This window comes from Canis aureus, chromosome 25 (genome assembly GCF_053574225.1).
Source record: "Canis aureus isolate CA01 chromosome 25, VMU_Caureus_v.1.0, whole genome shotgun sequence".
Classification (NCBI taxonomy): Eukaryota; Metazoa; Chordata; class Mammalia; order Carnivora; family Canidae; genus Canis; species Canis aureus.
The window spans coordinates 28,778,616-28,791,452 of NC_135635.1; the positions used below are offsets into that span (position 1 = coordinate 28,778,616).

General features: G+C 40.9%; 1 protein-coding gene and 1 long non-coding RNA gene across 28 annotated transcripts in view; one reads left to right on the forward strand and one right to left on the reverse strand.

The window, feature by feature from the left end:
• Positions 1–7,697, reverse strand: part of PLEKHA5 (pleckstrin homology domain containing A5) — a 241,865-nt gene extending 234,168 nt beyond the window's left edge. For 4 of the 26 annotated variants that reach the window (XM_077870866.1, XM_077870873.1, XM_077870864.1 and 1 more), the window contains exons 1-3: positions 7,416–7,672; positions 7,171–7,250; positions 4,812–4,869 (exon numbers count right to left, since the gene is read on the reverse strand). In XM_077870866.1, the coding sequence (XP_077726992.1) occupies positions 4,812–4,869; positions 7,171–7,250; positions 7,416–7,507 (230 nt within the window). In that variant the 5' untranslated portion in view covers positions 7,508–7,672. Of the gene's footprint in view, positions 1–2,756; positions 4,495–4,811; positions 4,870–7,170; positions 7,251–7,415 lie in introns of those variants that run through there. The other 22 variants (XM_077870878.1, XM_077870874.1, XM_077870875.1 and 19 more) reach the window with 13 other exon arrangements.
• LOC144297144 (uncharacterized) overlaps positions 6,644–12,837 on the forward strand; it is a 62,701-nt gene continuing 56,507 nt past the window's right edge. For both annotated transcript variants that reach the window (XR_013364231.1, XR_013364232.1), the window contains exon 1: positions 6,644–6,738. This is a non-coding gene — a long non-coding RNA (uncharacterized LOC144297144). The remainder of the gene's footprint in view (positions 6,739–12,837) is intronic.

The window sequence follows — 12,837 nt, forward strand, 5'->3', positions numbered from 1 at the left end:
GTAAGACCCTGTTAATATAATACTAGTCACAAGATTTTTAGGGGGTTAAACAAGTTTTTATTTGTAGGCTGGCCCACTAACCTAACCTGTTCCTATGAAATGATACCTGTAGTCCCAGGCAACCCACTTTCATTAATGCTACGCTAAAGGACCTAGTACTAAGTAAGTCCATGTTTCCCCTACCATCTCCCTCTTTTAACACACTGCCTGTTTTCTCGTGTTACAGACTCCTTAAAGGTTGAAACCATAATTCATAGTTGTGTTGTACCTAATGAATTAGTATAAACTGCTTCACACACCTAAGAATCACATATTATAGTCTGAAACTCTTATGAATATAAAAAAGAAATATAAGATCCATGAATTGTTCTGAAGCCTTATATTGCTATATCCAATTAGAATATAGTATTAACGTACCCCAAAATTTTAAATATCAAATACGTAGTAATATATTCTAAGATGCTTCATGGCAGTTATGTTACATTCCCTATCTTTGCTCATGGTTCAAATTGTGATAATCTAGAAGAAATATTTTTTTTCCTCACTTGCAACTTTAAATGGCTATGTCAAACCAGAATTCTCTTCACTGCAGGTTAGTTTGAAATTCTAAGCACACATTAGATCCAGCTATTGCAGATACTGAAATGAAACTTCATTAATCAAAAATCAAACACTGCTCTATTTGCATATCTAAGAAAAAGTTCAAGTTTTAGAACTTAAAATTTTAAGTCAAGAAAAAAAGCAATATGAAAATATAACCTCACAAAATTTACATTCTACATTTATTACCCTGTGAAGACTTTTTTTGATTCCCAATACTGCTGCATAAGACAATGACCTTTAAATAATCAGAACAAAGTTTCTCACTGTTCAGAGAGCATTGTTTTAAGATTTACATGGCATTTTAAGTTAACCATCTTAAAGCTTTGAAGCACAAAGGAATAGTCAATGACACATCCATTTTAAGCTACCATGACCCATCATTAGAGTCATTAAGCAGTATTTTCAAAGAGTAAGCAGAAAGCTTTATAACTTTCAAATATATTAAGATGATCTTCTGTACTTCATAAACTAAGTTATTTGGATATTTAAAGCTACATTTCATAAATTATAAAATTCACTGATAATTTATGCATTCTTCCTAAAGATAAATAACATGAATTAACTTAAAAAGTAATATGGAAATTCAATAATCAAATTCAAACACTTTATATATGTATTTTTATACATACAGGTGATAATTTTGAAGCTGGCTAGCTTAAGGTATATAGAAAAAATATGCTCAGAAAAAATTTATTATTATGATCATTTTAAAATATTAATTTTTTGAACAAATGTATTTAAAGTAAAATACATTCTCTGTATTATATATTCTTTTACCTAACTGTAAACTTTTACTAAAGAACTGATTTCAAAAATTATATAAAGTAAACTGATTATCCAATTCAAATCTATACAACTCCCCCCCCCCAAAAAAAACCAAAAAAACAAACATACAAAAAAAACCCAAATCTATACAACTCTTAACTCTGATCAGATCCTTTGTTGACATTAGCACTATTAACCGTTTCCAAGCAGCTCCCCAAGGAAGGTATGTATACAACACACAAAACGCAGCAACAAAAAGAAGGCACACACAACTCTGACATTATACATTTCACACTCATCTGTGGTTAACTATGCAAAGTTTAAAATAGTTGGCATGATAGGAAAGCTAAGTAGCTTTCCATATTTCCCACATCATGTCTTCTTGGCCCCAAAGTTCATCATTTTGTAGACTATTACAAATTCCCAAAATATTATAAAATCCAAAGAAATTTTAAAAGGGAATTCAGAAGTTGCCATTTCCAGCCAGCCTAATTTAAAGGCATGAAGACTGAGTTCCACAGTCTTAAGAAGGTTAAGAAACACCCCAACTCTTCTGACATCCCCACTCCAATCCTCTTTCTTTTCCCTTACCCCCAGAGACGCAATAGTCAACACGAAAGTACTATCCAAAAATAAATTCTTTCTGGCAATGTGCCATTTTGAACAACCACCATTTGTTCAGAAAAGAAATAATCTGAGAATTAAATGTACCTTATGAACAAAAGTATAAACAACTCAAGTTCTTCAGGTCTTTCTTCTTGCTAAGGGAGACTCCAAGGAACACCAGATTAGGAACAGCAGGAGGGCTAACATGTCTTTTATTGACCTATCTTCCCTCTTCCCATGAGAACAAAACCCACCCTGTTCACTATATTACATCCTTTCTTATAATCTGATCAATAACCTCCTTTCTTCATCTAAGAAAGAACCAACAATGAGAAATACATCCACCAACATTAATCACTTTCCTACTTCACACTCCTATCCTTTCTTCTCTGGACACTCTAAATATAGTTTATGTTCCTGCTGTTTCTCATATTACTGTCTTTGCAGCCTATAAGTTCCAAAGGCATGTTCCTGTTGTTTTATTATGTGGTATGACAATGGAAATAATAATTCTTCTGACTACTTCCATGAAAATGAGATTCAGACATGACAATGTATGTGAAAGCACTTGGTAAAATGCAAAGTTTAAGATAAAAGTTGTGCCCTTGTCATATGAGAATCACAAAGCATCCCTAATTGCTCATATACAATAAGCAAAAGATTTCTAGGAAATTATGGACTTTGTTAGTGATTTAACTAATCTTAAAAGAAATTAGTCTGAAACATCCAGAAAGGAAAAGTAGTAGCACCTAACATTTAGCACGTCACATATTTGTCAATGATCATTTTACTTCAAAGAAGTTTAATGAGTGACATTTCTAGAACATGCTCAATTTTAGAACAAATAATTTTCATAATATAAATTATGACTACTTTCAGACAATTATTGGTTGTCTAGTAAAACCACATGATTAAAACCCAGTAGTTTAAAAATGTCTCCAGAATTAAAATAAAATTATTACAGCCTTCTTAACACTGCCCTCGTTTTCCTGAGAAACTTACTTGGGCATGACACTCAAAGAATCTAATTTGTTTAAGTCAACATAAAAGAAAATCTCATCAAAATGGCTAGTGGAACAAAAGAAAATTCAGCCTAACAGCTCAGTTCTGAAATAAAACATTTTCAGCCCACACAGAATAACATTTTGTACTATCATATAAACGCTCATCTAAGAATGTACACATTCACAGGAATTAAAATATTATTGAGAATTACAGTGTTACTCCTATTTTGTAAGATTAGCTAAGCTTCATGTACAGTAAAACTATAGCAGATAAAAATAAATGAACCCTATTGAAAAAAACTTCTTTCAGAGATATCAATACCAAATCCAAAAAAATGAAGCATCCCTTTACATGGCAATACAAATTCACGTTAATACAGGATGAAAATAGCCACCAGGAAAAGACTTGGTGACTCCGCACTTTACTTATGCCTTTATTTTTTAGGTCATCTAATAATGTACAGCACAAACTCCAAATAAAAGATGTAACTGAAAGATACCCAGAGAAGAGCTACATCATAAAATACTCCATTCCTGGATCTTACTTCTGCCTTCTCTATTTCTACATCCAAATGGAAGCATTCCTAACACCTATAAATATCCCCTGACATTTTACATAAATATCATTCTGAAAAATATTAAAACCATCCAAGTAATTATAATTTAATGGAATTATGGTGTGATCTTAAAAATAACACTCAGTAAAATACCTTACAGGGCCCGATGAAATAAAGGTGACTTTAGCTAGGTATGTTATCAATTAATAAATTATTGACATCTAAACCAAATCTTGTATTTAAGTGTTCTCTTCCAAGCCTCAGTTCCTTAAAATTAATCAAAAAATTTCAAAACAACAACAAAAAAAGCTCTTAAGTAAGTAGTTTCTAATTTAAAACAAAGATGAAAACCACCTTTATTTTCCCCTTGAGGGGTAAAACAAGTTTCCTACATACTGTTGACAACAAGTACTGTATTTGTCTCCAAGTACTACCAAATGAACGTTGAGGACAGCCCCGGTGGCTCAGCGGTTTAGCGCCGCCTTCAGCCCAGGGCGTGATCCTGGAAACCAGGGATCGAGTCCCAGGTCAGGCTCCCTGCATGGAGCCTGCTTCTCCCTCTGCCTGTCTCTCTGCCTGTCTCTCTCTCTCTCTCTCTCTCTCTGTCTCTCATGAATAAATAAAAACAATCTTAAAAAAATAAAAATGAACATTGAATAGAAATTAGTTCAATGTTCTATAGAATTAAAAATCAAGACTGGTCATCTCTTTTTTGTAAGCTCTAGTGAAAGGCTTTTATTCAATCACAAACCACCACAAAATATTTGTATTGTAAAGACCTAGATATATTTAAATAAACTAAGCAAATTACAATGCTCCAAAAGACATTTGTGAAATAATTAGTGTTTCTTTGTTTTTACTTTCAGCTCTGTCATTGTTCATCCAACTGTCACCTAGCTTCACGTCACTTTTGCTTCTTCTGGTCAAAATACACATGAACAGAATTCAAACAGAATTCACTTTAAAAGAAAAAAAAATGTGGTAGCATGCTAAAGACAAAATACTATAATGCTCTATCACCCAAGAATATATATAGAGAAGCACCAAAAGTATAATTGTGGGCATAAATGATCTAATTTCCAAATGAATGAGCGTCCAGGCAAATAAAATTATGAGTGTCGTCTTTCCTCTCAGAATTACAACACTACATAAAGAATAAAGTCAATATTATAGACCTTAAAAAATCATGATCATATCTAGAGATACAACTATTCAACTGATGATTAATTACAACATTCAAATTACCAAGGAAAAAAATCATAAGTAAAAAACTCACTTTATATAGTATCTTGCACCTTCAAAAGTATATGCTTCTTCCCAGCCAGTAGGCAAATCTAAAAAACATACATTTCACAGTTAGCAGTATCTCAATGGGATAGCAAAATAGGTTTCAATCCATTTTAATTACTCATTTTCATGATCAGCTATTTTCATTTATTAAGTAAGTTTCTAAAAAAAAAAAAGTTGAACTGGTAACAAAACTCATAGTCAACAAAATATCATTTTTGGGAAAATGGCTATTAAATTTAAAGCCACCAGAAAAGTATGAACAATATTAGAGATCATCTTACATGATCATATACTTTATCATAGTGAAAAGAACTACCCACTGGCATCCAGAAACAAACAAACAAAAACTGCATAAAAAGCAACACCTGCTTCTTTTTAGGTATACTGTCTATTAAGACCATACCTTTCAGCTGCATAAACGAATCTATTCAGGAAGTGTGTCACTGATGAGAAAGGACTTCCTATAAGTACTTAATTAGGGAGAAAAAACTGACATTACATACTCAATACCTGTGTATTTCTATAGACTTGACTTTTACAGACATGAAGTTTCAAGTAATAAATCTGGGGAACAATTCAGGTGAATGATGGCCATTTTATGTGTTACACATTACAGGTGGCAAGTGGCTTGAATTTAACCATAACATCTCTCTGAAATGCAAACCAATGATGTGTGTACAAAACCACAAAGTCAAAGCTAAGTAAACCAAATCAAAAAAAAAAAAAAAAAATCATGATCAGGTCTTGGAAGTTAATGTGAAATCATATTAAAAGAATAAAATTTCCCTATAGTATGAATGTTATCAAATCTGTGGAGGTAAACAGGATACAAATTCATATTACATATAACCAAAATAAGTGTGAAATAATTCCACAAGATGATTAGGCTACGTAATTTCAATACCGTACTGTCTTTTGTGAAATAAATTTGTTATCTATAAGGCAAGAGGCCACGAGAGTTGAAATGTATATGCAAAACCACTGAAATAGGTATATTGAAGTCGAAGACTGCGGTGGGGAGTTAAGAAATATGACAGCGTATTAGTCAGAAATGCCTTAAAAATGTAACCTCATCATGCTTGCTTACACCAGCTTTTCCCTTTCCTCCTCCACCTTTTTGCAAATTTGGGTATTAGTCACTTCACTGAACTCCAGAATCTCAGAGAGAAGGCAGGCTTGTTCGAGACCCTGGCAACTCCACGAAGACACTCAGAATCTCAGAGTTGGAGAGCAAGTATCCCAGAGGGCATCTCCAAGGGACGGCTGAAGCCTGCCTCCCCTTCGACCCGAACAGTTCTCCAGCCTTTCCAATCAGCAGAAGCAGAGAGGCAGGCCAGTGAGAGAACACATGTTCCATTTCAAAGACAAACAAGTTCCACGAATGTAAACAAAGAACGACAAAAGAAAGCCAGACCGGCACTGGGGCTACACTCAACCTTTTTTCTCCAGCTCAACTCCTATTCGGTATTCGAAACAGGCCAGCAAAGGCCCCGGAGAGAGGTCTGCTTCCCCGCCGGCCCTCTGCCACCAGGGCACAAATGGCCACACGCGTGACACCCCCCAGCACACCCACCGCCTCCTGGCGGTTCTGTGCAACCTCCGAGCTGCTGCCGGGGACTTTGAATCTCGCCGGCCAGCGGCTGCAGCGGCAAGTGCCCGCGCCGGCTCCGGCTGCTGCTCGGGGGCCGCAGGAAAAGCGCCCGGCGCTGCCCGAACCGTTCAGTGTCACACAGAGGATCGCAGCACCCCCCCCCCCCAAGTCCTCTCCTCCTCCTCCTCCTCCATCAGTCACCTACCCACAAGTCCCACCTAGGAGGAGGAGGAGGAGGAGGAGGAGGAGGCAGCCGCACAACTGGAGGCAGCTGTCCGGGGAGCAGGGAGGAGGATGTGGAGACCATTATCCCGGCCGACGGGTGGGTGCCAGGGTCCCGGGCTGCAAGGGCGGGAGTGGGAAAGGACTTCCCACAGGCCGAAAGGGGGTGAGATCGGGGGGCGGGGTGTGTCGGGGGGGGCATTCAGGAGTGGCTGCGGGGGGGGAACTCGGGAGCCCAGATTTCCCGGGGAGGGGAGGCGGTCTCCCTGGGGGCGCCGGGGCGGAGGGCGGAGGGCGGAGGGCGCCGTCTGCGAGGAGGCGGGCGGACTCGGGAGGAGTCCCGCGGCCCCTACCTGCGGCCGCCCCCGCCGGCCTCGCCCCAGGGCCGCGCGCCGGGGCAGGGCGCCGGGGGCGGCGGGGGGCGCCGGGGGCGGCGGGGGGCGGCCGGGGGGCGGCCGGGGGCGGCCCGGGCTCTGCCGCCTCCTCCCCGCGCAGCCCGACTCCACTCGGGCCCGCGCTCCGCGCGCGTTACCTGCGCTCTGGCGCCGGTGTCCGGTCACCACGGCCTCGCCGGTGACGGGGTGCAGCCAGGTGGTGCTCTTGGCCTCCTCGCTGCGGGGAGGAGAGAACGGGCAGAGACGGCGCGTGAGCGGGGGCCGGGGGAGCCGACCGGGCTGAAGCGGCTCGCACCGGCTCCCCCGGCCCCTCCCGCCGGCCGCCCGGCCGCCCGCGCCCCTCGCGCCCCTCGCGCCCCTCGCGCCGTCCCCGGCTCTTTACTTGATGAAGAAGACGCGGCCGCCCCGGGTGATCCCGTAAGTCCAGGATCGGGGCAGGGAGCAGATCCACTCCAGGTTCAGGTCCGCCGCCATGTCTGCTCCCCAGCCGCCGCCGCCGCCGCCGCCGCCGCCGCCTTCTCCGGCCTGCCGCCGCGGCTGCCGCGGGAGGAGGGAGCGAGCGAGAGAGCGAGAGAGCGAGAGAGAGAGCGAGAGAGAGAGCGCAGGCGGCGCGGAGCGAGCGCGGCCGGAGCGCGCCTCCCCGGCCCGGCGCGCCCCCGCGCGCGCCCTACCCCCTCGGGCGGCGCCCGCCCCGCAGCCCCGGCTGGGTCGCGCCCGCGCCGCCGCCCCTCCGCATCCTCCGCCGCCGCCGGCCGGACGCCCCGCCGCGCGCTCGGGGGATGGGCGAGTGGCGCCGCGCCCCGCGGCCAGGCCCCGCCCCCGCCCCCGCGCCCCGCCCGCCCCGCCCGCCCCGCCCGCACGCACCAAGGTTCCGGGATCGATTAAAAAAAAAAAAAAAAAAAAAAAAGCCTCGTCCTGCCCCCGGGGCTTTGCCCGAAGGCTTCCCAGCCCAGAGCGGGAGTCAGAGGGAGCCTAATCCCGCGCCCCAGTTCGCCCTCCCTTTGCAACAAACGGGAGCACCGCAGCTGAGCTTTGTTATTTTAGAGCTATTGGGTATCAGAGGTTTTTCAAAAATACGCATATATATATATATCGCTTTAAAATAGAAAACTGTTTTATTGAAGCACACGGAAGGCTTCCCCTGTTTGTGTCTTGCGAGCCCGATATCAAAGCTTTCACTAGTTACCGTGGGCCCGTGAAATACTAGAATTCAGACTTGACAAAAGCAAGTTTGCCTCTTCGTAGGCCCCTTAAATCCTAATATTTTATAAAATAAAACCTTGACTTTTCTCTCTCTCTCTCTCTCTTTTTTTTAAAGAGATTCGGTTGTTTCCAATCTGGATTTCTACTTTCCTCTACCTCCCATGAACTACAATGGTAGCCAACTTTTTGGAGTCCTTGCCACGATGCATATTTTTAAATCCCCACAGCCGTATAGATGCTATGATAATTAATCCCCATTTTACAGATGCAAAGAAATTAAGGTTAGAGAAACCATAACTTGCCCAAGGTCACAGTTATAAGGGACAAAGCAGGGATTCAGACTGGCTCTAGAATTTAAAAAGTCTATTTCACATTGCTGTACATATTTTTAAAGTCTTGTTTCGTCTGCACCCCACCCTTTTTGTTCTTTAAACAGGCAAAGGGCAGATTTCAATGCAACTGAGATCTCCTATAACACAACCTAGGAGAACTTGCCTCTTCTCTTTGTCTCTGGTCCCCTGCCACACTTGAAATTGCTTATGCATCTTTGCAGCAAGATGACTCATTCCAACAGGATACACAGTTCAATAATAATAGTACTACTTGATATTCCTATAACACCTTTTCTGACCAGTCTTGGATGCCTCCTGAAGCTTTATCTCGTTCATCTTTCCAGTACCTCAAAAAAGCAAACCATCTCTTTCAACATTTAAGGAAACTAAGGCACAGAAAGAGTAAATGACCTTGGCCAAAGCCATATCCAGCAAGTCAGGTGGGGCCTGGATGAGAATGCAGTTTCATTGGACATTTTCTCTCATACTCTAATTCCCCAAGGCCAGTCTGTCTTTGGTGAAAAGAAGTCTGCAATTACTGCTATAATTTTCCTGTCCATCTGCATACACAGGGAAAAAAAAAAAAAACCATCACTTTAATGTTTTCTCTTTTTGGTGCCTTTGCATTCTCCTCTTTCATTTTGCTACTTATTACTTCTTGACATCTTATCTCCTGCCCAGTCTCTGGAAAAAGTGCCTTTTTTTTTTTTTTTTAAAGTCAATGAATAACTAGCAGGAAATGTTCCACAGGACCATCAGTGGTCACTGGTTATTACATAGCAAGAAAATCAAGAGCTATTGGCTTTATATTGTGCTATCATTAGAAATTTTAAAATCTAAAGTGAATCTTTCTAATGCCATAATAACTTTAGAAATCTACTGTTAGTCTAGCTATAGTATTTGACTTTTTGACTGTGTACTATTAAGAAGTCTTTAGGTTGGCCATATATTGTATGGGGATTCCCTTTATCGGAAAATCTTTGATTTTATAAGATTCATTAGTGCAAGGCATATTTCAAAAGGTGATAGAGAGTCACTTAATAAAAATGTGTATCTTGGGGTGCCTCAGGAGGTTGAGCATCAGACTCTTGATTTCAGCTCAGGTCATGATCTTCAGGTGGTTGGGCTCTGTGCTCAGAGGGGATTCTGCTTGAGATTCTCTCTCCCTCTCCCTCTGCCCCTCCCCCTACCAAAATAAATAAATCTTTAAAATAAAATGTGTATCTTAAGAAATCACATTCACAGTGCTTAAATGCTAACCTAAAATCTTAAGTACAGGGATGCCTGGATGGCTCAGCAGTTAAGCTCTGTTTTCGACTCAGGGTGTGATACTGGAGTTCAGGGATCAAGTCCCACATTGGGCTCCCTCAGGGGAGCCTGCTTCTGCTCTGTCTGTATCCCTGTCTCTCTCTCTCTCTCTGTGTGTGTGTGTGTCTAATACAATTCTATATGTCCTCAAATCTAGGAAAGCCGTAAATAAAAAACTAAGATGTATGTACAAAATGAGGTATGCTTCTACTTTGGGGGAAAGACTGGCCCTCATGCCTTCTGGGAGCCCTTAAAAGAAGCTTCATACTTTAGAATGTTGAGTTCTTTGGATAATTTTCACCCTTAATGAGTAAAATAGCATATTTCTAAAAATCTTCCTAGAATGTCCTTTGTCTGAAACTTAATTGCCTTATCCTGGTCTGTTTTGCCTTTTAGTTGTACAGGTGTGTCTCGTTCACTGCAGGATGCTGGGAGTCATGTCTTCCCCATAACTGAATCCTTCCCACCCTTGAGTCAGTACTCAAAATGGTTATTGAATTTCATTTTCTTCTCAATGCCTCCACCTCCCAAAGGAGCTATTTCCCAATAACATACGCTCTTTGTACCACCCCGTAACTCTTCAGTAACCGACTCAGAACTAAACTCATATCTAACCTCTGTGTTTTCTTACTTTTTAAAAAATATTTCTATCCTATGGGACTATTTAATTTCTCATGTCATGATCTACCTTTTTTGAGGAGTATTATCCTATGACTATTGCAGCTTCTCTGAAAAAAAAAAAGAGGTTTCAAAAGTACTGAACACTAAAAATAAACATCACTCCATTGATAGAGGACAATCTTTGTCCTAAAGAGCTTCCAGTTAAAATATAACAGAAAAATACACATGGTGATAAGAATAACCTAAATGAAAGTTTCTCAAAATATGTGAAAGGAAGAAGAACAAGATGACATCTTGGTAAACAAATCAATCCCACCTCCTCCTTTTAATAAAAAGCAATGAAGAAAACATGAACTCTGGAAAGTAGAGAGATTCTTGAGAGAGAGAAAAAAAAATCCTTTTACTATCAAGAAACATTTGTTCATACATATTAATGTTTATTAAAATCTACCAACAAAGTTTTGTGACTTTGATTAGATTATATCTCCGAATATATTTTCATTACCTTATGTATTTTGTTATACATTAGTCCATGAAATTAAAAATATTGTAAATAGTTCCTTTATTAAGTCATCTCCAGAGCATTCTGGATCATGAAAAGTTATGAGGAAGGGCAAAATAGAGGATCCAATTAGCTTAGTGGAAATCTAGGCAGAAAAGATGGCAAATGAGTGTCTAAGAGGGAAGAAAAATAATATTTGGAAGTTGATTTATTAGAGATTTTTTCTCTTCAAAGGTTTTAATTTTATTTTTTATTTGTTATTTTATTATTTTTTTTTTTAGAGAGAGAGCAGGGGAGGAGCAAAGAGAGAAGGAGAGAAAGAATCATAAACAAGCTCCATGGCCAGTGTAGAGTCAGATGCAGGGCTCAATCCCACAATCCTGAGACCATGATCCAAAATCAAGAGTGGGACACTTGGCATGCCTGGGTGGCTCAGTGGTTAAGCATCCACCTTTGGCTCAAGTCGTGATCCTGGGGTCCTGGGATCCAGTTCTGTATCAGGCTCCCTGAGGGGAGCCTGCTTCTCCCTCTGCCTATGTCTCTGCCTCTCTCTCTGTGTGTCTCATGAATAAATAAATAAAATCTTTAAAAAGAAAAAAAGAAAAAGATGGGGCACTTAACTGACCGAGCCACCCAGGCATCCCAAGGATTTTTTTTTCTATTAAGGAGTAAGTTGATAACAGAATTATGGATAAAATTATTTCACTCATTCATTCAACAACCATATATAGGCTCCCTACTATGTATGGTGTGCCTGCCATTCTGCTGGGTCATGGGGATTAAAAGACTTGGCCTGCTTTGGGCAGCTTAGAAAGGGAGATGGAAATATAAATACTTAAGTACATTGTGGAAGCAGCATCTTTATCCTTGTCATAGAAATAAACCTTCTATAACAGTTGTTTTCCAGAGGGTGTCCTGTGAATCACTCGAGACCTATTGCAAAGTACAGTCTTTTAATGTTGATGTTTAGGAGAGCTCTTCAGTTATTTACAGGGATAACTGAAGGAAATATGTAGCAGCACTAGTTACCCTGCTGCTGGCCAATCCCTCTACTACATCTGGGGTTCTAGACTCAGTTGGCATCTGCCTGGAGACTTGGAAAGAAGCTTGAGAGGAAGTTCAAAAATGTCTTCAAGGAGCTTACATCTGAACCCCCGGACTTGCTCAGATTAAACACCTCTTCTTTACCCTAATAAGCAAAGCTTCAATCACCTACTTCTCTCTGCTGTAAAAGAGAAAGACCAAAATTCAAATGGAGAATTAAGAAAGGAAGTATGTTATAATGCAGGGGCAGGGGGCAGGATAGAGTGAGTCAGCAGTCTGGCTGAATTTTATGCTTGGCTTTGCCATTAATTAGCTGTATGACTTTGAACAAGTCATTTAAACACTACTCCTCTCAGACCTCTGAATCCTCGTCTGTAAAAAGCGATATTAAGATATTGGTCTATTTAAGATATTACGTATGATTATTTTTCCCTCTAAAGTCTTCTGCTTTGATGGGGTGCGCAATCCAATAGCTGAAGTTGGGGATGTTTTGTCATAGTGCACAGACACGAGTAGGATACCCGCTATATAGAACTGCTTAGGATTTCCTGCCACACAGATAGTTTGTTAATAGAGAAGTTTGGAAGAGAACTTTACAAAGTTCTTTCACATGTACTCTTGTATTTAACTTGTACAAATGGCTCTGTAACATCAACATTAACATTATCAACAAAAAAAAGTGGATCCCATGAAGATACTTATAATACGGCCATTAAGTGGCAGACTTAGGGTTTGAACCAGGTCTTTGAGATATTAGATTTCACATTTTGTCCACAAGGTATTCCTGTTTAGCC